We start from the raw sequence: 27,807 nt of genomic DNA, 5'->3' as shown, positions 1-27,807 counted from the left end.
AGTGTACACTGTATAATCTCCCAGCAGTCTCCTCTCATCACCCAGAATCCTCCAGTGTATGCTGTATAATCTCCCAGCAGTCTCCTCTCATCACCCAGAATCCTCCAGTGTATACTGTATAATCTCCCTGCAGTCTCCTCTCATCACCCAGAATCCTCCAGTGTATACTGTATAATCTCCCAGCAGTCTCCTCTCATCACCCAGAATCCTCCAGTGTATACTGTATAATCTCCCAGCAGTCTCCTCTCCTCTCATCACCCAGAATCCTCCAGTGTATACTGTATAATCTCCCAGCAGCCTCCTCTCATCACCCAGAATCCTCCAGTGTATTACTGTATAATCTCCCAGCAGTCTCCTCATCACCCAGAATCCTCCAGTGTATACTATATAATCTCCCAGCAGTCTCCTCTCATCACTCAGAATCCTCCAGTGTATGCTGTATAATCTCCCAGCAGTCTCCTCTCATCTCATCACCCAGAATCCTCCAGTGTACACTGTATAATCTCCCAGCAGTCTCCTCTCATCACCCAGAATCCTCCACTGTATTACTGTAGCATTTCCCAGCAGTCACCTCTCTGGTCAGCAGCTCTGTGATCTCGTTGGTGAGATCTAGGATCTTCTTCTCAGGCATCGGGGAGTGTGGGTCTTCTGTGATGGGGCTCTCACTCCTGCTCCCTCTTCCGGATACATGGAGATGGATGATGGGAGTCACACAGTCACCTGATGTCTTCTTCTCTATGGTGTAATCCTGTATAAGGAGAGATGCTGATGAATATTACACATAAGGAAACATAAGAACATGACATTTTATGTGTGGTCTCAGCAGCTGCCCATCCATCTCACCAGGAGAGCTCATGTGGCACTGACTACCTGGATTACTCCTTGCTGTTTGGGAGGTCCGAGGACCCTGGTAGTTGGAGATCAATAGTCAACCAGTGGTTTGGTGGTGGTGCTGTCTGGGCCGCTCTGTCAGCAGTGTGCTGGATACAGCCGTGAGGGGTGAAGATAGAAAGATACAGGCAGACAGTGATACAGGAGACTCTTCTATGGAATCCATCTTGGATATAGAAGCCGAGGTGGAACGGGAACAAAACCTGGTAACTTCTCAGAGAATAACCGGAAACCCTCTGAAAGGCATCCTGTTACCTACAGTGGGTACGGAAAGTATTCAGACCCCTTTAAATTTTTCACTCTTTGTTTCATTGCAGCCATTTGGTAAATTCAAAAAAGTTAATTTTTCTTCTCATTAATGTACACTCTGCACCCCATCTTGACCGAAAAAAACAGAAATGTAGACATTTTTGCAAATTTAATAAAAAACAAAAACTGAAATCTCACATGGTCATAAGTCTTCAGCCCCTTTGCTCAGTATTGAGTATTTTGAGCGAGTACAGCCAGGAGTCTTCTTGGGAATGATGCCACAAGTTTTTTTCCCCCCTGGATTTGGGGGTTCTCTGCCATTCTTCCTTACAGATCCTCTCCAGTTCCGTCAGGTTGGATGGTGAACGTTGGTGGACGCCATTTTCAGGTCTCTCCAGACATGCTCCATTGGGTTTAGGTCAGGGCTCTGGCTGGGCTGGTCAGGAATGGTCACAGAGTTGTTAACCCCTTTACCCCCAAGGGTGGTTACCTCTCCACTCAGCAGATAATGAAAGAAATATAGAAGAGTTTACCTCTCCACTCAGCAGATAATAGAAATATAGAAGAGTTTACCTCTCCACTCAGCAGATAATAGAAATATAGAAGAGTTTACCTCTCCACTCAGCAGATAATAGAAATATAGAAGAGTTTACCTCTCCACTCAGCAGATAATAGAAATATAGAAGAGTTTACCTCTCCACTCAGCAGATAATAATAGAAATATAGAAGAGTTTACCTCTCCACTCAGCAGATAATAATAGAAATATAGAAGAGTTTACCTCTCCACTCAGCAGATAATGATAGAAATATAGAAGAGTTTACCTCTCCACTCAGCAGATAATGATAGAAATATAGAAGAGTTTACCTCTCCACTCAGCAGATAATAATAGAAATATAGAAGAGTTTACCTCTCCACTCAGCAGATAATAGAAATATAGAAGAGTTTACCTCTCCACTCAGCAAATAATAGAAATATAGAAGAGTTTACCTCTCCACTCAGCAGATAATAATAGAAATATAGAAGAGTTTACCTCTCCACTCAGCAGATAATAATAGATATATAGAAGAGTTTACCTCTCCACTCAGCAGATAATAGAAATATAGAAGAGTTTACCTCTCCACTCAGCAGATAATAGAAATATAGAAGAGTTTACCTCTCCACTCAGCAAATAATAGAAATATAGAAGAGTTTACCTCTCCACTCAGCAGATAGTATAAATATAGAAGAGTTTACCTCTCCACTCAGCAGATAATAGAAATATAGAAGAGTTTACCTCTCCACTCAGCAGATAATAGAAATATAGAAGAGTTTACCTCTCCACTCAGCAGATAATAGAAATATAGAAGAGTTTACCTCTCCACTCAGCAGATAATAGAAATATAGAAGAGTTTACCTCTCCACTCAGCAAATAATAGAAATATAGAAGAGTTTACCTCTCCACTCAGCAGATAATAGAAATATAGAAGAGTTTACCTCTCCACTCAGCAGATAATAGAAATATAGAAGAGTTTACCTCTCCACTCAGCAGATAATAGAAATATAGAAGAGTTTACCTCTCCACTCAGCAAATAATAGAAATATAGAATAGTTTACCTCTCCACTCAGCAGATAATAGAAATATAGAAGAGTTTACCTCTCCACTCAGCAGATGATAGAAATATAGAAGAGTTTACCTCTCCACTCAGCAGATAATAATAGAAATATAGAAGAGTTTACCTCTCCACTCAGCAGATAATAATAGAAATATAGAAGAGTTTACCTCTCCACTCAGCAGATAATAATAGAAATATAGAAGAGTTTACCTCTCCACTCAGCAGATAATAATAGAAATATAGAAGAGTTTACCTCTCCACTCAGCAGATAATAGAAATATAGAAGAGTTTACCTCTCCACTCAGCAGATAATAGAAATATAGAAGAGTTTACCTCTCCACTCAGCAGATAATAATAGAAATATAGAAGAGTTTACCTCTCCACTCAGCAGATAATAATAGAAATATAGAAGAGTTTACCTCTCCACTCAGCAGATAATGATAGAAATATAGAAGAGTTTACCTCTCCACTCAGCAGATAATAGAAATATAGAAGAGTTTACCTCTCCACTCAGCAGATAATAGAAATATAGAAGAGTTTACCTCTCCACTCAGCAGATAATAATAGAAATATAGAAGAGTTTACCTCTCCGCTCAGCAGATAATAATAGAAATATAGAAGAGTTTACCTCTCCACTCAGCAGATAATAGATATATAGAAGAGTTTACCTCTCCACTCAGCAGATAATAATAGAAATATAGAAGAGTTTACATCTCCACTCAGCAGATAATAATAGAAATATAGAAGAGTTTACCTCTCCACTCAGCAGATAATAATAGAAATATAGAAGAGTTTACATCTCCACTCAGCAGATAATAATAGAAATATAGAAGAGTTTACCTCTCCACTCAGCAGATAATAATAGAAATATAGAAGAGTTTACCTCTCCACTCAGCAGATAATAATAGAAATATAGAAGAGTTTACCTCTCCACTCAGCAGATAATAGAAATATAGAAGAGTTTACCTCTCCACTCAGCAGATAATAGAAATATAGAAGAGTTTACCTCTCCGCTCAGCAGATAATAGAAATATAGAAGAGTTTACCTCTCCACTCAACAGATAATAATAGATATATAGAAGAGTTTACCTCTCCACTCAGCAGATAATAGAAATATAGAAGAGTTTACCTCTCCACTCAGCAGATAATAATAGAAATATAGAAGAGTTTACCTCTCCGCTCAGCAGATAATAATAGAAATATAGAAGAGTTTACCTCTCCACTCAGCAGATAATAATAGATATATAGAAGAGTTTACCTCTCCACTCAGCAGATAATAATAGAAATATAGAAGAGTTTACCTCTCCACTCAGCAGATAATAATAGATATATAGAAGAGTTTACCTCTCCACTCAGCAGATAATAGAAATATAGAAGAGTTTACCTCTCCGCTCAGCAGATAATAATAGAAATATAGAAGAGTTTACCTCTCCACTCAGCAGATAATAATAGATATATAGAAGAGTTTACCTCTCCACTCAGCAGATAATAGAAATATAGAAGAGTTTACCTCTCCACTCAGCAGATAATAATAGATATATAGAAGAGTTTACCTCTCCGCTCAGCAGATAATAGAAATATAGAAGAGTTTACCTCTCCACTCAACAGATAATAATAGATATATAGAAGAGTTTACCTCTCCACTCAGCAGATAATAGAAATATAGAAGAGTTTACCTCTCCACTCAGCAGATAATAATAGAAATATAGAAGAGTTTACCTCTCCGCTCAGCAGATAATAATAGAAATATAGAAGAGTTTACCTCTCCACTCAGCAGATAATGATAGAAATATAGAAGAGTTTACCTCTCCACTCAGCAGATAATAGAAATATAGAAGAGTTTACCTCTCCACTCAGCAGATAATAGAAATATAGAAGAGTTTACCTCTCCACTCAGCAGATAATAATAGATATATAGAAGAGTTTACCTCTCCGCTCAGCAGATAATAGAAATATAGAAGAGTTTACCTCTCCACTCAGCAGATAATAATAGAAATATAGAAGAGTTTACCTCTCCACTCAGCAGATAATAATAGAAATATAGAAGAGTTTACCTCTCCACTCAGCAGATAATAATAGAAATATAGAAGAGTTTACCTCTCCACTCAGCAGATAATGATAGAAATATAGAAGAGTTTACCTCTCCACTCAGCAGATAATAATAGAAATATAGAAGAGTTTACCTCTCCACTCAGCAGATAATAATAGAAATATAGAAGAGTTTACCTCTCCACTCAGCAGATAATGATAGAAATATAGAAGAGTTTACCTCTCCACTCAGCAGATAATGATAGAAATATAGAAGAGTTTACCTCTCCACTCAGCAGATAATAGAAATATAGAAGAGTTTACCTCTCCACTCAGCAGATAATAGAAATATAGAAGAGTTTACCTCTCCACTCAGCAGATAATAATAGAAATATAGAAGAGTTTACCTCTCCACTCAGCAGATAATAGAAATATAGAAGAGTTTACCTCTCCACTCAGCAGATAATAATAGAATATAGAAGAGTTTACCTCTCCACTCAGCAGGGAGATGATCTCTAAGGTGAAGTCTATGATTCTTCTGGACATGTTGTTCCCGTCTTCGTCCATGTCTGGTTCGTCATTCGGGGATAAATCTTGGTGGTGTGAATGGATCTGGTTCTTCGGTGTCTTTATGACAGGAGGCTGTAAATCATACAAGGACATCGTCAGTCACATACAGATCTGACCTCATTGCACAGTGACATTTACAGATTATTAATAGGTATTTTACACCTGTCCATCAGGTGAGACTTTCCACCTGTTAGGACCAGGCTTGTGCTTTCCAATATCTTATAAAGACATCTGAAGCCTGGGTTCCTTATGGCCTTCATGAATATAGGAGGTCCGTGTAGACGTTTAGGGGCCTCTAACATGATGGCACATAGCAGAGTCCGTACCTGTATAACTAGTAAAGTCTCTCCCTGTATCTGCGCGGCTTCATCACATCCCTCAGTCTTTGCCTCTAGAGAACCTGTCCACTTGGAGAACGCTATTTCTACCATTTCAGGGGTGATCTGTGGGTGAATAAGGAGACGTTGCTGCTCGGTTGTTTTACTGAAAGTAAATGAACCTATTTCCTCCGCTGAGATTTCCAGCCCTCAGTCCCAGGTGTGTGCACGGAGCGGCTTCACTCACTATACCGAGCACTGGCTGGAAACATGCCCGGCACACAGCCGGCTCTATACCGTGTCTGTACAGACACCACCAGTCACTGAACCTCCAGGGATGATGTGGACGGACTGAGCGACCTGGTCAGAGACGTTGTCCTCCAGCCATTACTGGAGCATGTTGGGGTGACACAGTCTCTCCAGCACCAGAGGCTCAGATGGGATTAGACACCAGAACTCCTCCAATCGTTTATATTAGATGCTATGATCTTCATATCAGATCATCCGATTCCCGGGAAATATGTCGCCTCTCATGTCCCAAATCATGTGCCAATGTCTACAGTAATGGCGGGGGGGTGATCTCGGTGGGGAAAGAAAAACCCTGGAACAATTCTGTAAAGCCAGATGAAAAGGAGGAAGCGCCACAGACTGACGATTGATCTTGGCGCTGTTCAGGGGTTGATTATCTCTTTCCATCACTCGACTCATCATCTTCTATGAAAACCTTCCTGGGAGACATGTCTGCGGCAGCTGAGCGGATCAGGGACTAGAATATGAATTCAAACCTCATGTCCCCTGTTGTGAATTCTGTTCTCGAGCTCCCTCCTGTGGTTATGAATGGTACTTCGGCGAGTTCTGTTCATGGACTCCCTCTGGTGGCTGTGACTGGAGCTGCTGGTTCTGAGATTCCTTCTCCAGCTGATCTCGTTTAGGCCTTGGCTGGCTGCTCTATTTAACTCCACTCAGATCGTTACTTGATGCCAGCTGTCAATGTCCTAGTACTGGTTCAGTTCACTTGGATCTTTCAGATGACCTGTCTACTTCAGCAAAAGCTAAGTCCCTGCTAGCTTATTTGTTACCACTGTGTTTTTGTCCAGCTTGCTATTATATTTAATCTTGTTAGCTGGAAGCTCTGGGATGCAGAGTGGCACCACCGCGCCGTGAGTCGGTGCGGTGGTTCCTTTTGCACACTCTGCGTGTTTTTTTGTTAGTTTTTTATGCTGACCGCAAAGATACCTTTTCTATCCTCAGTCTGTTTAGTTCAGTCTGGCCTCCTATGCTGAAACCTATTTCATTCCTGTGTTTGTAACTTCCATCTTAACTCACAGTCAATATGTGTGGGGGCTGCCTATTTCTTTGGGGAATTTCTCTGAGGCAAGGTAGGCTGTATTTTCTATCTTTAGGGGTAGTTAGCTCTTAGGCTGTGAAGAGGCGTCTTAGGCAGAGTCAGGAACGCTCCACGACTATTTCTAGTTGTTGTGATAGGATTAGCGGTTGCGGTCAGCAGAGCTCCCACTTCCCAGAGCTCGTCCTGTATTGCTAGTTTGCTCATCTGGTCATTTCTAGTGCTCCTAACCACCAGCGCAACATAACAGTACAGCTGGCCCACAAAGTGTTAATGCATCTCAATAGAGGGATAAGAGAAGTTCTGAGACCATTTTTTTTCTCTGCAGTGTGTTTTGTATTTCTTTTCCCCTAAATCTCTGGGTGGTTCAGGACACAGGTGTAGATATGGACATTCAAGGTCTGTCCTCTTGTGTGGATCAACTCACTGCAAGGGTACAAAGCATTCAAGATTATGTAGTTCAGAACCCGATGTTAGAACCCAGAATTCTAATTCCTGATTTGTTTTCTGGGGATAGATCTAAGTTCCTGAATTTCAAAAACAATTGTAGACTGTTTCTTGCTTTGAAACCCCGCTCCTCTGGTGACCCTATTCAGCAAGTAAAAATCATTATTTCTTTGCTGCGTGGCGACCCTCAAGACTGGGCATTTTCCCTTGCGCCAGGAGATCCTGCATTGCGTAATGTAGATGCGTTTTTTCTGGCGCTTGGATTGCTTTATGATGAACCAGATTCAGTGGATCAGGCAGAGAAAATCTTGCTGGCTTTGTGTCAGGGTCAGGATGAAGCGGAGGTATATTGTCAGAAGTTTAGAAAGTGGTCTGTGCTTACTCAGTGGAATGAGTGTGCCCTGGCGGCAATTTTCAGAAAGGGTCTTTCTGAAGCCCTTAAGGATGTTATGGTGGGATTACCCACGCCTGCTGGTCTGAATGAGTCTATGTCCTTGGCCATTCAGATCGATCGACGCTTACATGAGCGCAAAAATGTGCACCATTTGGCGGTATCCTCTGAGCAGAGGCCTGAGCCTATGCAATGTGATAGGACCTTGACCAGAGCTGAACGGCAAGAATACAGACGTCAGAATGGGCTGTGTTTTTACTGTGGTGACTCCACTCATGCTATTTCTGATTGTCCTAAGCGCACTAAGCGGTTCGCTAGGTCTGCCACCATTGGTACGGTACAGCCAAAATTTCTTTTGTCCGTTACTCTGATTTGCTCTTTGTCATCCTATTCTGTTATGGCATTTGTGGATTCAGGCGCTGCCCTGAATTTGATGGACTTGGAGTTTGCCAGGCGCTGTGGTTTTTTCTTGGAGCCCTTGCAGTATCCTATTCCATTGAGAGGAATTGATGCTACACCTTTGGCCAAGAATAAGCCTCAGTACTGGACTCAGTTGACCATGTGCATGGCTCCTGCACATCAGGAGGATATTCGCTTTTTGGTGTTGCATAATTTGCATGATGTGGTCGTTTTGGGTTTGCCATGGCTACAGGTCCATAATCCTGTATTGGATTGGAAATCAATGTCTGTATCCAGTTGGGGTTGTCAAGGGGTATATGGGGATGTCCCATTGTTCTCTATTTCGTCTTCCCATCCTTCTGAAGTCCCTGAGTTCTTGTCAGATTACCGGGATGTATTTGATGAGCCCAAATCCAGTGCCCTACCCCCTCATAGGGATTGCGATTGTGCTATTAATTTGATTCCTGGTAGTAAGTTTCCGAAGGGCCGACTGTTCAATTTATCTGTGCCAGAGCATGCCGCTATGCGGAGTTATATAAAGGAGTCCTTGGAGAAAGGGCATATTCGCCCGTCGTCATCACCGTTGGGAGCAGGGTTCTTTTTTGTGGTTCGGGTAGGCTAGAGAAAATACAGGGAATAATAGCAGAAAAAGCCTGACACAGTCCCTGTTAGGTGGCCCTATAGTAACTTGCACCTACCTAACAGCGGAGGTTGGCACCCTAGTTTTCGATATGGCGCCCCCGCTCCGTTTCGACTGTCCCTTCTTGCCCTACTGGGCCCTATCAGCTACCCACGCCCAGATTCCCACAGGCATACACACAATTAGACCAAAAGGTCACACTAACCAAAAACGTGAAAAAGTGTAAAAAGTGAAAAAAAGAAAAAAGTGTAACAAAAAATATTAAAAACGCTGCAAGATATATTGCTGCGTATATTTCCACTAAATTTCAAGTACCCCAAGGCTGTGTCAGCAAAATAGCAGATATTACTTAATGGAAGACTATTTTACATACAGATCATAATAGACAAACAATAGTCAAAAACTAGGGGTACAGTAAGGCACAGATGTATTGTGCTCAAAAAATAAAGGTCATAAACAATGAAGACCTCTAGTATATATATCAATGTGTCACTGTCTTTGTTAGTACGTTAAGACCTAGATGTAATTAAAGGCAGACTTATACATAGGACCTGTATGTAGAGAGGATACCTAGAAAAAAATCTCTCAAAAATGAAATAGCAGATGTAATAGTTCACTCAATAGATATTTGTATATTTGGGTGATATATAATTTACACCCTAAATACTACGCAACTTCAGCATGAAATGTCCAAAGAAAAAAACTAAATATTCAACACAGCCAAAAAAACTAAATAAACACAAATGAAAAAATGTCTGCTATATCCGGTAACCCATATGCTGTCTCTCATTTAGGTTAAACAGATGCACATAGGAACCTAAGAACAATCCCTCATTATCCTAGCTTATCAGATAGATATTATATTTTAGTTTTTTTGAGAGCTTATTTATGTGGGTGACATATGGATTTGCACTCTATGTGCCATATATGTTCAGCATCATGTATCAGAAATAAAAAATTAGCAAAATGTCCAACACAGCAAGAAAAAAATAATAAAAAACAAATGAAAAAGAGTTATCAGGTATCGCATGTAGTGTCTCTCATTTAGATTGGACCACTGCATATAATGGCCCAAAACACTGAGGCCATTGTAGATATGGGGCTAAGCCCCGCCCTACCATTTATTGAATTGCAGCGTTCCTAAAGGAGTGGAACACAGATGCGTATAACCGGGACGCAATGCCGGCGCTGCTTAGATACGCTTCTTGTATACATTGAAGCTACATGAGGGATTGTTCTTAGGTTCCTATGTGCATCTGTTTAACCTAAATGAGAGACAGCATATGGGTTACCGGATATAGCAGACAGTTTTTCATTTGTGTTTATTTAGTTTTTTTGGCTGTGTTGAATATTTTGTTTTTTTCTTTGGACATTTCATGCTGAAGTTGCGTAGTATTTAGGGTGTAAATTATATATCACCCAAATATACAAATATCTATTGAGTGAACTATTACATCTGCTATTTCATTTTTGAGAGATTTTTTTCTAGGTATCCTCTCTACATACAGGTCCTATGTATAAGTCTGCCTTTAATTACATCTAGGTCTTAATGTACTAACAAAGACAGTGACACATTGATATATATACTAGAGGTCTTCATTGTTTATGACCTTTATTTTTTGAGCACAATACATCTGTGCCTTACTGTACCCCTAGTTTTTGACTATTGTTTGTCTATTATGATCTGTATTTAAAATAGTCTTCCATTAAGTAATATCTGCTATTTTGCTGACACAGCCTTGGGGTACTTGAAATTTAGTGGAAATATACGTAGCAATATATCTTGCAGCGTTTTTAATATTTTTTGTTACACTTTTTTCTTTTTTTCACTTTTTACACTTTTTCACGTTTTTGGTTAGTGTGACCTTTTGGTCAAATTGTGTGTATGCCTGTGGGAATCTGGGCGTGGGTAGCTGATAGGGCCCAGTAGGGCAAGAAGGGACAGTCGACGCGGAGCGGGGGCGCCATATCGAAAACTAGGGTGCCAACCTCCGCTGTTAGGTAGGTGCAAGTTACTATAGGGCCACCTAACAGGGACTGTGTCAGGCTTTTTCTGCTATTATTCCCTGTATTTTCTCTAGCCTACCCGAACCACCCACATGGTTGATGTTGATGTTGGTAGCATACATTTAAGTATATTTAACTGTTAATGAGAGTTTTAGATATTTATAATAAAAACATTTTTTTAGGATAGTGTTCTTTTTGGTTGTTCAATCAAGTATATCCTTCTATCATTCTATCTGGTTTTGTAATTCTTTTTTGTGGCCAAGAAGGATGGTTCTCTGAGACCTTGTATAGATTTCCGCCTTCTTAATAAAATCACTGTCAAATTTCAGTACCCTTTGCCGCTACTGTCTGATTTGTTTGCTCGGATTAAGGGGGCTAGCTGGTTCACCAAGATAGATCTTCGAGGGGCGTATAATCTTGTGCGTATTAAACGGGGCGATGAATGGAAAACAGCATTTAATACGCCCGAGGGCCATTTTGAGTACCTGGTGATGCCATTCGGGCTTTCTAATGCTCCATCTGTGTTTCAGTCCTTTATGCATGACATCTTCCGAAAGTACCTGGATAGATTCATGATTGTATATTTGGATGATATTTTGGTCTTTTCGGACGATTGGGAGTCTCATGTGAAGCAGGTCAGGATGGTATTCCAGGTCCTTCGTGCTCATTCCTTGTTTGTAAAGGGGTCTAAATGTCTCTTTGGAGTTCAGAAGGTTTCATTTTTGGGCTTCATTTTTTCCCCTTCTACTATCGAGATGGACCCTGTTAAAGTTCAGGCCATTTATGATTGGACTCAGCCTACTTCTGTGAAGAGCCTTCAGAAATTTCTGGGCTTTGCTAATTTTTACCGTCGCTTCATCGCTAATTTTTCTAGTGTTGTTAAACCATTGACTGATTTAACCAAGAAAGGTGCTGATGTGGTCAATTGGTCCTCTGCGGCCGTTGAGGCTTTTCAGGAGCTGAAGCGTCGTTTTTCTTCTGCCCCTGTGTTGTGTCAGCCAGATGTTTCGCTTCCGTTTCAGGTCGAGGTGGATGCTTCTGAGATTGGAGCAGGGGCTGTTTTGTCTCAAAGAGGTTCTGATGGCTCTGTGATGAAGCCATGTGCTTTCTTTTCTAGAAAGTTTTCGCCTGCTGAGCGCAATTATGATGTGGGTAATCGAGAGTTGTTGGCTATGAAGTGGGCGTTTGAGGAGTGGCGACATTGGCTTGAGGGAGCCAAACATCGCGTGGTGGTCTGAACGGATCACAAGAATCTGACTTATCTCGAGTCTGCCAAGCGGTTGAATCCTAGACAGGCTCGATGGTCGCTGTTTTTCTCCCGCTTCAATTTTGTGGTTTTGTACCTTCCGGGTTCTAAGAATGTGAAGGCTGATGCCCTTTCTAGGAGTTTTGTGCCTGATTCTCCGGGAGTTCCTGAGCCGGCTGGTATTCTCAAAGAGGGGGTAATTTTGTCTGCCATCTCCCCTGATTTGCGGCGGGTGCTGCAGGAGTTTCAGGCTGATAGACCTGACCGTTGTCCAGCGGAGAAGCTGTTTGTCCCTGATAGATGGACTAGTAGAGTTATCTCTGAGGTTCATTGTTCGGTGTTGGCTGGTCATCCTGGAATCTTTGGTACCAGAGATTTGGTGGCTAGATCCTTTTGGTGGCCTTCCTTGTCACGAGATGTGCATTCTTTTGTGCAGTCCTGTGGGACTTGTGCTCGGGCTAAGCCCTGCTGTTCTCGTGCCAGTGGGTTGCTTTTGCCCTTGCCGGTCCCGAAAAGGCCCTGGACGCATATTTCCATGGATTTTATTTCAGATCTCCCTGTCTCTCAGAGGATGTCAGTTATCTGGGTGGTTTGTGATCGCTTCTCTCAGATGGTCCATTTGGTACCCTTGCCTAAATTGCCTTCTTCCTCTGATTTGGTTGCATTATTTTTCCAGCATGTGGTTCGTTTACATGGCATTCCGGAGAACATCGTGTCGGACAGAGGTTCCCAGTTTGTTTCAAGATTTTGGCGGTCCTTTTGTGCTAAGATGGGCATTGATTTGTCTTTTTCTTCAGCTTTCCATCCTCAGACAAATGGCCAAACCGAACGAACCAATCAGACTTTGGAAACATATCTGAGATGCTTTGTTTCTGCTGATCAGGATGATTGGGTGTCCTTCTTGCCTTTGGCTGAGTTCGCCCTTAATAATCGGGCCAGCTCGGCCACTTTGGTCTCGCCTTTTTTCTGTAATTCTGGTTTCCACCCTCGTTTTTCTTCAGGGCAGGTTGAGCCTTCGGACTGTCCTGGGGTGGATTCTGTGGTGGACAGGTTGCAGCAAATTTGGACTCACGTAGTGGACAATTTGACATTGTCCCAGGAGAAGGCTCAACGTTTCGCTAACCGCCGTCGCTGTGTTGGTCCCCGACTTCGTGTTGGGGATTTTGTTTGGTTGTCGTCTCGTTTTGTTCCTATGAAGGTTTCGTCTCCTAAGTTTAAGCCTCGTTTCATTGGTCCTTATAAGATTTCTGAGATTATCAATCCGATGTCATTTCGTTTGGACCTTCCAGCTTCTTTCGCCATCCATAATGTGTTCCATAGGTCGTTGTTGCGGAGATATGTAGCTCCTGTGGTTCCCTCCGTTGATCCTCCTGCCCCGGTGATGGTTGAGGGGGAGTTGGAGTATGTGGTGGAGAAGATTTTGGATTCTCGTATTTCGAGACGGAAACTTCAGTACCTAGTCAAGTGGAAAGGTTATGTTCAGGAGGATAATTCCTGGGTAGTTGCCTCTGATGTTCATGCTGCCGATCTTGTTCATGCCTTTCATTTGGCTCGTCCGGAGCGGCCTGGGGGCTCTGGTGAGGGTTCGGTGACCCCTCCTCAAGGGGGGGGTACTGTTGTGAATTCTGTTCTCGAGCTCCCTCCTGTGGTTATGAATGGTACTTCGGCGAGTTCTGTTCATGGACTCCCTCTGGTGGCTGTGAGTGGAGCTGCTGGTTCTGAGATTCCTTCTCCAGCTGATCTCGTTCAGTCCTTGGCTGGCTGCTCTATTTAACTCCACTCAGATCGTTACTTGATGCCAGCTGTCAATGTCCTAGTACTGGTTCAGTTCTCTTGGATCTTTCAGATGACCTGTCTACTTCAGCAAAAGCTAAGTCCCTGCTAGCTTATTTGTTACCACTGTGTTTTTGTCCAGCTTGCTATTATATTTAATCTTGTTAGCTGGAAGCTCTGGGATGCAGAGTGGCACCACCGCGCCGTGAGTCGGTGCGGTGGTTCCTTTTGCACACTCTGCGTGTTTTTTTGTTATTTTTTTATGCTGACCGCAAAGATACCTTTTCTATCCTCAGTCTGTTTAGTTCAGTCTGGCCTCCTATGCTGAAACCTATTTCATTCCTGTGTTTGTGACTTCCATCTTAACTCACAGTCAATATATGTGGGGGCTGCCTATTTCTTTGGGGAATTTCTCTGAGGCAAGGTAGGCTGTATTTTCTATCTTTAGGGGTAGTTAGCTCTTAGGCTGTGAAGAGGCGTCTAGGCAGAGTCAGGAACGCTCCACGGCTATTTCTAGTTGTTGTGATAGGATTAGCGGTTGCGGTCAGCAGAGCTCCCACTTCCCAGAGCTCGTCCTGTATTGCTAGTTTGCTCATCTGGTCATTTCTAGTGCTCCTAACCACCAGCCCAACATAACAGTCCCCTCAATCTCAACCTGCAGAAAAACTTCATTACGGATGAGCGAGCACTGAAATGCTCAGGTGCTCAAACCAAGCAATTCCTAATGCTCACATGTTCGATTCGAGCAACATGGGAGTCAATGGAGAAGCCGAGCTTTTTTCCTGTAGATCCTAAAAAGAAATGCGCAGTGTGGCTTCTGGGATGCTGGTCGTAGCGAGCGATGCAGTGATGGGTGGGGCGCACGTGCCCATCAACATAGAGGGATGACAGGTGACATTTTTATTATATATACCTAGATTGTATATACTTAGATAGAACTCTGCCCCAGTACCCCCTGATGAAGCTGCATGCGAAACATGCGCTGGGGTACTGGTTTTGTACATTATGGCACGTATATATTACACACACACACACACACACACACACACACACATCTAGACTTGCTATTTAAAGTGGTATTTGTGATAACAATGTGCCCGTTACTAACCTATAACCACAATGTCGTTTAATTGTTTTTTAATGTTTGCTTTAGTCTTTTTCTTTTTTATGTTTTTTTTGTCTGTCTTAATAAAGATGGATGAATTATTACTGCGAGATATTTTTGGATTATATTTCCTATTTTTCTAGTTGGTGTCAATGGTTTGGATAAGACCCTACATAGAGATCTGAGGGGGCAGTCAAAATGTTCAAATGCATTGGGAAAGTGCTGAACGGAGGGAGAATAGCAAGGAGAAGACCCCTGGAAGCATCTCTGACCCCAGATCGCTGCTGAGAACAATGGGGTCACACTTTGACTCCACTTTAAGGACTGACAAAACATTTGAAAGATATGAGAAATTGGAGTTTACAGGGAAAAAAAAATATTAAACATTCTCTCCTGTACAGGTCCTTCTCAAAAAATTAGCATATAGTGTTAAATTTCATTATTTACCATAATGTAATGATTACAATTAAACTTTCATATATTATAGATTCATTATCCACCAACTGAAATTTGTCAGGTCTTTTATTGTTTTAATACTGATGATTTTGGCATACAACTCCTGATAACCCAAAAAACCTGTCTCAATAAATTAGCATATCAAGAAAAGGTTCTCTAAACGACCTATTACCCTAATCTTCTGAATCAACTAATTAACTCTAAACACATGCAAAAGATACCTGAGGCTTTTAAAAACTCCCTGCCTGGTTCATTACTCAAAACCCCCATCATGGGTAAGACTAGCGACCTGACAGATGTCAAGAAGGCCATCATTGACACCCTCAAGCAAGAGGGTAAGACCCAGAAAGAAATTTCTCAACAAATAGGCTGTTCCCAGAGTGCTGTATCAAGGCACCTCAATGGTAAGTCTGTTGGAAGGAAACAATGTGGCAGAAAACGCTGTACAACGAGAAGAGGTGACCGGACCCTGAGGAAGATTGTGGAGAAGGACCGATTCCAGACCTTGGGGAACCTGAGGAAGCAGTGGACTGAGTCTGGTGTGGAAACATCCAGAGCCACCGTGCACAGGCGTGTGCAGGAAATGGGCTACAGGTGCCGCATTCCCCAGGTAAACAGCGGCAGAAGCGCCTGACCTGGGCTACAGAGAAGCAGCACTGGACTGTTGCTAAGTGGTCCCAAGTACTTTTTTCTGATGAAAGCAAATTTTGCATGTCATTCGGAAATCAAGGTGCCAGAGTCTGGAGGAAGACTGGGGAGAAGGAAATGCCAAAATGCCTGAAGTCCAGTGTCAAGTACCCACAGTCAGTGATGGTGTGGGGTGCCATGTCAGCTGCTGGTGTTGGTCCACTGTGTTTCATCAAGGGCAGGGTCAATGCAGATAGCTATCAGGAGATTTTGGAGCACTTCATGCTTCCATCGGCTGAAATGCTTTATGGAGATGAAGATTTCATTTTTCAGCACGACCTGGCACCTGCTCACAGTGCCAAAACCACTGGGAAATGGTTTACTGACCATGGTATTACTGTGCTCAATTGGCCTGCCAACTCTCCTGACCTGAACCCCATAGAGAATCTGTGGGATATTGTGAAGAGAAAGTTGAGAGACGCAAGACCCAACACTCTGGATGAGCTTAAGGCCGCTATTGAAGCATCCTGGGCCTCCATAACATCTCAGCAGTGTCACAGGCTGATTGCCTCCATGCCACGCCGCATTGAAGCAGTCATTTCTGCCAAAGGATTCCCGACCAAGTATTGAGTGCATAACTGAACATTATTATTTGATGGTTTTTTTGTTTGGTATTAAAAAACACTTTTATTTGATTGGACGGGTGAAATATGCTAATTTATTGAGACAGGTTTTTTGGGTTATCAGGAGTTGTATGCCAAAATCATCAGTATTAAAACAATAAAAGACCTGACAAATTTCAGTTGGTGGATAATGAATCTATAATATATGAAAGTTTAATTGTAATCATTACATTATGGTAAATAATGAAATTTAACACTATATGCTAATTTTTTGAGAAGGACCTGTATAATGACTTGTGTGGAAGTGTTAGCACCACGTCGGATCCCTGCTCTGACAGGCAGGGTCTTTGGCGGGTCTCTTCACTCACCCATGCTGCAGACCGTTCTTCCCTTCCCCATGCTCGGCATGCTTCCAGCCGATCCTCTAGCCATGTCCTTAGGGCACACACACACGAACACTCGCCCTCTTAAAGGGCCAACGCGTGCACTTGCCATTTCCTCCCCAGCCAATGGCTATGAGAAATTATGTATATATTGCTGTCTCCCCACAGGGGAGGTGCCTGAGCAACCTTTCTGTTTCGCAGTCTAAGTTGTGTAAGGTTGCATACCTTTCCCCGCTGCACTCAACTGCAGACCCTGCCTGCTGCACTCTGATACAAACACCGCCTGCTGCATTCTAATAAAAATGTTGCCAGCTGCTCCCTGCAGTCTGCCCTCTGGGTCCTGCTGCTGTGCTTCTGTCGGTCTGCCCTGGAGTGGCACCTGGCGGTCTTTGGGAGCCAAGTCTAACCTTACCATAAGAGGCTCTAGTGAACAGTCCGGTTCTTGCTCAGTCACGCCCCTGCAGGCTCTGCATGGTCCATGGAACAGTGGTTCCACAAACCACGTCTGTGACAGTTTGCTCAGTCCATGGATCATGCTGGACCCCGGATCCTGCCCGTTTGGACCATGTACCAGGAGCTTTGCCGACAAAAAGAGGAGTACATACAGATGCAGTCTTTAACCACTAAGTTGGAGGCTTTAATCATCCTTCCTTCAAGCATATTGAAGTAGCCGTGTCTTCTTCAGAGACTCCCCGGACAGTTTGCTTAGTTCAAGATCCAGGTCACCGACTCGCACCTCCACCACGTTTTGATGGCAATCCAAGGCTCTGCTGCGGGTTCATCAATCAATGCCGGCTACATTTTGAACTTTTATCTCATCACTAACGTTCCTTATGTCGCACCCTGGAGGCGAGGCCCTGGCATGGCTGAACCCATTATGGGAGAGAGAGGATCTAATCCTCTCCAATTTGCCTGCATTCTTGGTAGCTTTTCGCAAAGTGTTCAATGAACCCAGGAGAACCACCACGGCAGCTTCCACTCTTCTCCGTTTACATCAGACCAATTCTTCGTGGGGCAATATGCGGTACGCTTTCGCACCCTGGCATCCGAACTCAGATGGAGTATACGTAAGCTACTTACCGGTAGCGGTGTTTTTCAGGAGCCCATGACAGCACCACGAGAGGGGATCCACCCTTCAGGGATAGGAAACCTACAGAAATAAAAGGGCAGCACCTCTCTCGCGCATCAGTTGGTTTACAGAGCATGAGAGGGCCTCCTAGGTTAGTAGCATAAAAAAAAACTTAATATATGGTACAATTCACCATGTAAGCAAACTTTAGCACTTAAGGAAAAGAAAGTGTTGACCCATACGAGAAAAAAGGGTAGGGAATATAAGGGTGCTGTCATGGGCTCCTGAAAAACACCGCTACCTGGTAAGTAGCTTACGTATTTATTCAGTCGCCATGACAGCACCACAAGAGACTTTCAGAGAAGTAAAAAGGACTAGGGAGGGACAACTGCTTCAAGCACCCTTCTCCCCAACGTGAGATCGGAGGAGCTACCGAGATCTAGTCTATAGTGATTAAGAAAAGTAGATGGAGAAGACCATGTGGCCGCCTTACAAATGACTTCAATCGACACTTCAGATCTCTCCGCCCTGGATGTCGCCACGGCTCGAGTGGAGTGAGCTTTAACCCCTTCTAGGATCTCCATGCCATCTGCTGTATAAGCCAGAGAGATTGCCTCCCTGATCCATCTAGCTAGTGTGTTTATAGATACTTTAAGTCCCTTTCTAACTCCCTGGAAGGATATAAATAGGGAATTATCTTTTTTCCAAGTGTTTGTAGCTGAAATATATTTAAGAAGACATCTTTTAACATCCAAAGTATGAAATTTATGTTCCTTATCATTAGTGGGATTAGGACAAAATGAGGGAAGAACAACCTCTTGTAACCTATGAAATTTTGAAGCTACCTTTGGAAGATAAAGAGGATCTGGTCTCATAACTCGATCTTCCCTAAACTGCATGTATGGAGGCTGTCTGGACAAAGCTTGTATATCACTAATCCTTCTCGCGGATGTAAGTGCAACCAAGAGAGCTGTTTTCAGGGATAGGATCAAGAATCCCCTGGCTATAACATGTCGATGGGAGAACTCTTCGGGAGACGGTTCGTCTGGCTACTGAGCCACTAGAGGTCCGTATTGGGATGCTTCATACGGAGGAGATTGTCTTCTATGTTCTTTCCCACGTCTCACACCTTTCTCCTTGGTCTACCATGGCTACGGCAGCACGAACCTGTGCTGGACTGGAGAGGTGCTCCGCTGGGGACACACCTGTCATGAGAAGTGTCTGGCTCCAGTATGCCCAGTTAAGGCCCCGTTTTGTCCAGCATCGCTGCCCGGTTTGCCGTCGGCCTATTGGTCCTTTGCTGATGTTTCTGACAAGATGGAAGCAGAGACTTTGCCACCCCATAGGCCGTACGACTGCCCTATTGACTTGCTTCCCGGATCTAATCTACACTGCATAGAGGCCGAATTTACCCTCTGTCCTCAGCTGAGACTCAAGCTATGTCGAACTATGTTACTATGTTCAGGAGAATTTGGCCAGGGGGGGGTTCATTCAGAAATCATCCTCTCCTGCTGGGGCCGGGTTTTTCTTTGTTAAAAAGAAGGATGGATCACACCAACAATGTATTCACTATCAAGGTCTTAACCACATCACGGTGAAGAATAAATACCCTATCCCATTGATTCCTGGGTTGTTCGACCGATTAAGAGGTGCCAGGATCTTCACCAAATTAGATTTAAGAGGCGCTTACAATCTAATCTGCATTCGCCAGGGAGACGAATGGAAGACTGCTTTTAACACCAAGGACGGACATTATGAATACAGAGTGATGCCCTTCGGTCTCAGTAATGCACTGGCAGTTTTCCAAGAATTTGTCAATGACATCTTCCAGGACCTGCTTTATTCCTGCTTAGTCGTGTATCTAGACGATATTCTAGTATTCTCGGATCTGGCCTCCCACAGAAGAACAGCCCAGCAGATTCTTCAGCGACTGAGGGAGAATCGCCTCTACGCAAAGTATGAATAATGCGTTTTCGAACAGTCCTCTCTTCCCTTCTTGGGTTACATTATCTCAGATACCGGACTCAGGATGGATCCTGAGAAAGTCTCTCCCATCCTTAAATGGCCGCTACCCTTGAGGAGGGGGGGGGTCAAAGCAATTCAGCGATTCCTTGGCTTTGCTAATTACTATCAGCAATTAATTCCTCACGCTGATCGCTCCTATCTCTAATATGACCCAAAAGGGAGCCGATCCTAAGAACTGGTCCTCCGAGGCTGAAGAGGCCTTCTGCTCTCATAAACAGTCCTTCTCCACCGCTCCCATTCTGCATCTCCAAGATTTTAACAAACAGTTCTTCCTAGAGGTGAACATATCCTCGTTAGGGGCTAGAGATGTGCTCATCCAGAAATCATCCTCAGGTCGCCGCATGTCCTGTGGTTTCTTTTCTAAGGCCTTAGCCGCTCCTGAGCGTAACTACTCTCAGGGACTGAGAGTTACTTGCCATTAAGATGGCCTTGGAGGAGTGGCATTACCTGCTGGAGGGCACAATCTAGCCAGTGGTCATCAACATGGACCATAAGAACCTAGCGTATCTCCAGTCTGCCCAGAGACTTAATCCGCGCCAAGCTAGGTGGACTTTGTTTTTTGCTAGCTTTAACTTTCTTTTGCATTTCAGGTCAGGAGACAAGAACGTCAGAGCAGATGCCCTCTCTCGTTCTTTTCTGTCTGAGGATCAAGAGGAGGATCCACAATTTATCATTAAACCGTCCAAGACGGTCACTGTTGCTCCAGTCAGTCTGTCACGAATTCCCCCAAGGAAGACTCTTGTGGCTGAATCTGAGGAGCAAGTTTTGTCTTGGGACCACTTGTCCAAGGTGGCTGGTCAAGCAGAACAAAGGAAGACTCTACAGTTGATTTATCGCCACTACTGGTGGCCATCCATGAGGAGAGAGAGCTATGCTTACGTGGCTGCCTGTCTGATTTGTGCCCGCAATAAAGTCCCCAGACAATTTCCTGACGGTTCAATCCTGCCGTTACCCATACCATCTGGTCCACGGTAGCACATAGCTATGGACTTCAGTACAGATTTGCCAGTATATGAGGGTTGGACCGTCATCGGGCAGTCATGGATCGCTTCTCCAAAATGGCACACTTTACCCCATTGTCTGCTCTTCCATCCGCTCCTGAACTGGCTGACAGCTTCATTAAACATATTTTCCGCCTGAACGGATTTCCTCGTCACATTGTGTCTGATCGAGGTTCGCAGTTCACTTCCAGATTCTGGCGAGATCTCTGTAAACATTTGGATATCGTCTTGGATTTCTCATCGGCCTATCACCCCCAGTCCAATGGGCAAGTGGAGTGTGTCAACCAGGTCCTGGGCAATTACCTGAGACACCTCGTCAATGCCCACCATAATGATTGGGAGAAATCGCTTCCCTGGACTGAGTTCTCGTATAACAATCACATTGGAGAAGCCTCGGGAGAGTCTCCGTTCTACATTGTGTTCGGACCGCAATCCGAGGTTCCCCTCCCGGTGACAGTTCCTTCTGATGTCCTTGCGGAAGATGTTCTCTCCAAGGATTTTGTATAACTAGGAGAGTCACTGGGGGAGAAGGGTCTGAGTGTAATAATATGTGACCCCATATGCTCTAGGGGGTATAACTAGGAGGGTCACTGGTGGAGAAGGGTCTGGGTGTAATAATATGTGGCCCCATATGCTCTAGGGGGTATAACTAGGAGGGTCACTGGTGGAGAAGGGTCTGAGTGTAATAATATGTGACCCCATATGCTCTAGGGGGTATAACTAGGAGGGTCACTGGTGGAGAAGGGTCTGGGTGTAATAATATGTGGCCCCATATGCTCTAGGGGGTATAACTAGTAGAGTCACTGGTGGAGAAGGGTCTGGGTGTAATAATATGTGGCCCCATATGATCTAGGGGGTATAACTAGGAGGGTCACTGGTGGAGAAGGGTCCGGGTGTAATAATATGTGGCCCCATGTGCTCTAGGGGGTATAACTAGGAGAGTCACTGGGGGAGAAGGGTCTGGGTGTAATAATATGTGGCCCCATATGCTCTAGGGGGTATAAATAGGAGAGTCACTGGTGGAGAAGGGTCTGGGTGTAATAATATGTGGCCCCATATGCTCTAGGGGGTATAACTAGGAGGGTCACTGGTGGAGAAGGGTCCGGGTGTAATAATATGTGGCCCCATGTGCTCTAGGGGGTATAACTAGGAGGGTCACTGGTGGAGAAGGGTCCGGGTGTAATAATATGTGGCCCCATGTGCTCTAGGGGGTATAACTAGGAGGGTCACTGGTGGAGAAGGGTCTGGGTATAATAATATGTGGCCCCATATGCTCTAGGGCAGTGGTCCCCAACCTTTCTGACCTTGAGCGCTACATTCAGCTCCTGCTCCCCTCACAGTAGTGGCAACCAAAGCCCCCATTATGGGTATAATGATAACCAAAGCTTTTCCACACAAATCACCCTGAATCAGAATACCAAGATCCAGCGGTTCCCACCAAACCCCATTCAGCATTCTTCCATCACTCCCAACACAATCACATTCAGCTTCAAGCACCTCCTCTGACCGGTAGTATCATCCTGTCTCCAGCGTGCCATATTTAAATTATCTCTAAACCCCTAAGACCAGTAGAAGTGTACCCAAATCTTCTGTGCAGGGCTACTCACAAATTTCACCATTTTGAGATGTGCTCTCCATACCCGTTTACTAAATCTGGAGCTAATGCACAAAGCCGGCAGACAGCCGCGAGCCACAATTCATGGGACCGCGAGCCACATGTGGCTCCTGAGCTACAGGGTGGGGACCCCTGCACTAGGGGTATAACTAGGAGAGTCACTGGTGGAGCAGGGTCTGGGTGTAATAATATGTGACCCCACATGCTCTAGGGGGTATAACTAGGAGAGTCACTGGTGGAGAAGGGTCTGGGAGTAATAATATGTGGCCCCATGTGCTCTAGGGGGTATAACTAGGAGAGTCACTGGTGGAGAAGGGTCTGGGTGTAATAATATGTGACCCATATGCTCTAGGGGGTATAACTAGGAGAGTCACCGGTGGAGAAGGGTCTGGGTGTAATAATATGTGACCCATATGCTCTAGGGGGTATAACTAGGAGAGTCACTGGTGGAGAAGGGTCTGGGTGTAATAATATGTGGCCCCATATGCTCTAGGGGGTATAACTAGGAGAGTCACTGGTGAAGGGTCTGGGTGTAATAATATGTGGCCCCATATACTCTAGGGGGTATAACTAGGAGGGTCACTGGTGGAGAAGGGTCTGAGTGTAATAATATGAGGACCCCATATGCTCTAGGGGGTATAACTAGGAGAGTCACTGGTGGAGAAGGGTCTGGGTGTAATAATATGTGGCCCCATATGCTCTAGGGGGTATAACTAGGAGGGTCACTGGTGGAGAAGGGTCCGGGTGTAATAATATGTGGCCCCATATGCTCTAGGGGGTATAACTAGGAGGGTCACTGGTGGAGAAGGGTGCGGGTGTAATAATATGTGGCCCCACATGCTCTAGGGGGTATAACTAGGAGAGTCACTGGTGGAGAAGGGTCTGAGTGTAATAATATGAGGACCCCATATGCTCTAGGGGGTATAACTAGGAGAGTCACTGGTGGAGAAGGGTCTGGGTGTAATAATATGTGGCCCCATATGCTCTAGGGGGTATAACTAGGAGGGTCACTGGTGGAGAAGGGTCTGGGTGTAATAATATGTGACCCCGTATGCTCTAGGGGGGTATAACTAGGAGGGTCACTGGTGGAGAATGGTCTGGGTGTAATAATATGTGGCCCCATATGCTCTAGGGGGTATACCTAGGACGGTCACTGGTGGAGAAGGGTCTGGGTGTAATAATATGTGGCCCCATATGCTCTAGGGGGTATAACTAGGAGGGTCACTGATGGAGAAGGGTCTGGGTGTAATAATATGTGGCCCCATGTGCTCTAGGGGGTATGACTAGGAGAGTCACTGGTGAAGAAGGGTCTGGGTGTAATAATATGTGGCCCCATATGCTCTAGGGGGTATAACTAGGAGGGTCACTGATGGAGAAGGGTCTGGGTGTAATAATATGTGGCCCCATGTGCTCTAGGGGGTATAACTAGGAGGGTCACTGGTGGAGAAGGGTCTGGGTGTAATAATATGTGGCCCCATATGCTCTAGGGGGTATAACTAGGAGAGTCACTGGTGGAGAAGGGTCTGGGGGTAATAATATGTGGCCCCATATGCTCTAGGGGGTATAACTAGGAGAGTCACTGGTGGAGAAGGGTCTGGGTGTAATAATATGTGGCCCCATGTGCTCTAGGGGGTATAACTAGGAGGGTCACTGGTGGAGAAGGGTCTGGGTGTAATAATATGTGGCCCCATGTGCTCTAGGGGGTATAACTAGGAGAGTCACTGGTGTAGAAGGGTCCGGGTATAATAATATGTGGCCCCATATGCTCTAGGGGGTATAACTAGGAGAGTCACTGGTGTAGAAGGGTCCGGGTGTAATAATATGTGGCCCCATGTGCTCTAGGGGGTATAACTAGGAGAGTCACTGGTGTAGAAGGGTCTGGGGGTAATAATATGTGGCCCCATATACTCTAGGGGGTATAACTAGGAGGGTCACTGGTGGAGAAGGGTCTGGGTGTAATAATATGTGGCCCCATATACTCTAGGGGGTATAACTAGGAGGGTCACTGGTGGAGAAGGGTCCGGGTGTAATAATATGTGGCCCCATATACTCTAGGGGGTATAACTAGGAGGGTCACTGGTGGAGAAGGGTCTGGGTGTAATAATATGTGGGCCCATATGCTCTAGGGGGTATAACTAGGAGGGTCACTGGTGGAGAAGGGTCCGGGTGTAATAATATGTGGCCCCATATACTCTAGGGGGTATAACTAGGAGGGTCACTGGTGGAGAAGGGTCTGGGTGTAATAATATGTGGCCCCATATACTCTAGGGGGTATAACTAGGAGGGTCACTGGTGGAGAAGGGTCTGGGTGTAATAATATGTGGCCCCATATGCTCTAGGGGGTATAACTAGGAGGGTCACTGGTGGAGAAAGGTCTGGGTATAATAATATGTGGCCCCATATGCTCTAGGGGGTATAACTAGGAGGGTCACTGGTGGAGAAGGGTCTGGGTGTAATAATATGTGGCCCCATATGCTCTAGGGGGTATAACTAGGAGGGTCACTGGTGGAGAAGGGTCTGGGTGTAATAATATGTGGCCCCATATGCTCTAGGGGGTATAACTAGGAGAGTCACTGGTGGAGAAGGGTCTGGGTGTAATAATATGTGGCCCCATATGCTCTAGGGGTATAACTAGGAGGGTCACTGGTGGAGAAGGGTCTGGGTGTAATAATATGTGGCCCCATATGCTCTAGGGGGTATAACTAGGAGAGTCACTGGTGGAGAAGGGTCTGGGTGTAATAATATGTGGCCCCATATGCTCTAGGGGGTATAACTAGGAGAGTCACTGGTGGAGAAGGGTCTGGGTGTAATAATATGTGACCCCACATGCTCTAGGGGGTATAACTAGGAGGGTCACTGGTGGAGAAGGGTCTGGGTGTAATAATATGTGGCCCCATATGCTCTAGGGGTATAACTAGGAGGGTCACTGGTGGAGAAGGGTCTGGGTGTAATAATATGTGACCCCATATGCTCTAGGGGTATAACTAGGAGGAGACAAGGGGGCGGTCCCTCCGTGTGGTGGGAGACAAGGGGGCGGTCCCTCCGTGTGGTGGGAGACAAGGGGGCGGTCCCTCCGTGTGGTGGGAGACATGGGGGCGGTCCCTCCTCCCGAGGAGACAAAGGGGCGGTCCCTCCTCCAGAGGTTCGTTTACATGGCATTCCGGAGAACATCGTGTCGGACAGAGGTTCCCAGTTTGTTTCAAGATTTTGGCGGTCCTTTTGTGCTAAGATGGGCATTGATTTGTCTTTTTCTTCAGCTTTCCATCCTCAGACAAATGGCCAAACCGAACGAACCAATCAGACTTTGGAAACATATCTGAGATGCTTTGTTTCTGCTGATCAGGATGATTGGGTGTCCTTCTTGCCTTTGGCTGAGTTCGCCCTTAATAATCGGGCCAGCTCGGCCACTTTGGTCTCGCCTTTTTTCTGTAATTCTGGTTTCCACCCTCGTTTTTCTTCAGGGCAGGTTGAGCCTTCGGACTGTCCTGGGGTGGATTCTGTGGTGGACAGGTTGCAGCAAATTTGGACTCACGTAGTGGACAATTTGACATTGTCCCAGGAGAAGGCTCAACGTTTCGCTAACCGCCGTCGCTGTGTTGGTCCCCGACTTCGTGTTGGGGATTTTGTTTGGTTGTCGTCTCGTTTTGTTCCTATGAAGGTTTCGTCTCCTAAGTTTAAGCCTCGTTTCATTGGTCCTTATAAGATTTCTGAGATTATCAATCCGATGTCATTTCGTTTGGACCTTCCAGCTTCTTTCGCCATCCATAATGTGTTCCATAGGTCGTTGTTGCGGAGATATGTAGCTCCTGTGGTTCCCTCCGTTGATCCTCCTGCCCCGGTGATGGTTGAGGGGGAGTTGGAGTATGTGGTGGAGAAGATTTTGGATTCTCGTATTTCGAGACGGAAACTTCAGTACCTAGTCAAGTGGAAAGGTTATGTTCAGGAGGATAATTCCTGGGTAGTTGCCTCTGATGTTCATGCTGCCGATCTTGTTCATGCCTTTCATTTGGCTCGTCCGGAGCGGCCTGGGGGCTCTGGTGAGGGTTCGGTGACCCCTCCTCAAGGGGGGGGTACTGTTGTGAATTCTGTTCTCGAGCTCCCTCCTGTGGTTATGAATGGTACTTCGGCGAGTTCTGTTCATGGACTCCCTCTGGTGGCTGTGAGTGGAGCTGCTGGTTCTGAGATTCCTTCTCCAGCTGATCTCGTTCAGTCCTTGGCTGGCTGCTCTATTTAACTCCACTCAGATCGTTACTTGATGCCAGCTGTCAATGTCCTAGTACTGGTTCAGTTCTCTTGGATCTTTCAGATGACCTGTCTACTTCAGCAAAAGCTAAGTCCCTGCTAGCTTATTTGTTACCACTGTGTTTTTGTCCAGCTTGCTATTATATTTAATCTTGTTAGCTGGAAGCTCTGGGATGCAGAGTGGCACCACCGCGCCGTGAGTCGGTGCGGTGGTTCCTTTTGCACACTCTGCGTGTTTTTTTGTTATTTTTTTATGCTGACCGCAAAGATACCTTTTCTATCCTCAGTCTGTTTAGTTCAGTCTGGCCTCCTATGCTGAAACCTATTTCATTCCTGTGTTTGTGACTTCCATCTTAACTCACAGTCAATATATGTGGGGGCTGCCTATTTCTTTGGGGAATTTCTCTGAGGCAAGGTAGGCTGTATTTTCTATCTTTAGGGGTAGTTAGCTCTTAGGCTGTGAAGAGGCGTCTAGGCAGAGTCAGGAACGCTCCACGGCTATTTCTAGTTGTTGTGATAGGATTAGCGGTTGCGGTCAGCAGAGCTCCCACTTCCCAGAGCTCGTCCTGTATTGCTAGTTTGCTCATCTGGTCATTTCTAGTGCTCCTAACCACCAGCCCAACATAACAGTCCCCTCAATCTCAACCTGCAGAAAAACTTCATTACGGATGAGCGAGCACTGAAATGCTCAGGTGCTCAAACCAAGCAATTCCTAATGCTCACATGTTCGATTCGAGCAACATGGGAGTCAATGGAGAAGCCGAG

General features: G+C 44.9%; 1 protein-coding gene across 2 annotated transcripts in view; it reads right to left on the bottom strand.

Moving 5' to 3' along the window:
* Nucleotides 1-27,807, bottom strand: part of LOC143808891 (uncharacterized) — a 38,556-nt gene that overhangs the window by 8,303 nt on the left and 2,446 nt on the right. The window contains exons 1-3 of one of the 2 annotated variants that reach the window (XM_077292068.1): nucleotides 5,658-6,149; nucleotides 5,251-5,403; nucleotides 572-748 (exon numbers count right to left, since the gene is read on the bottom strand). In XM_077292068.1, the coding sequence (XP_077148183.1) occupies nucleotides 572-748; nucleotides 5,251-5,403; nucleotides 5,658-5,762 (435 nt within the window). In that variant the 5' untranslated portion in view covers nucleotides 5,763-6,149. Of the gene's footprint in view, nucleotides 1-571; nucleotides 749-5,250; nucleotides 5,404-5,657; nucleotides 6,150-27,807 lie in introns of those variants that run through there. The other variant, XM_077292069.1, reaches the window with a different exon arrangement.

Source organism: Ranitomeya variabilis, chromosome 2 (genome assembly GCF_051348905.1).
Source record: "Ranitomeya variabilis isolate aRanVar5 chromosome 2, aRanVar5.hap1, whole genome shotgun sequence".
Lineage (NCBI taxonomy): Eukaryota > Metazoa > Chordata > Amphibia > Anura > Dendrobatidae > Ranitomeya > Ranitomeya variabilis.
This window is presented reverse-complemented; position numbering and strand designations above follow the sequence as displayed.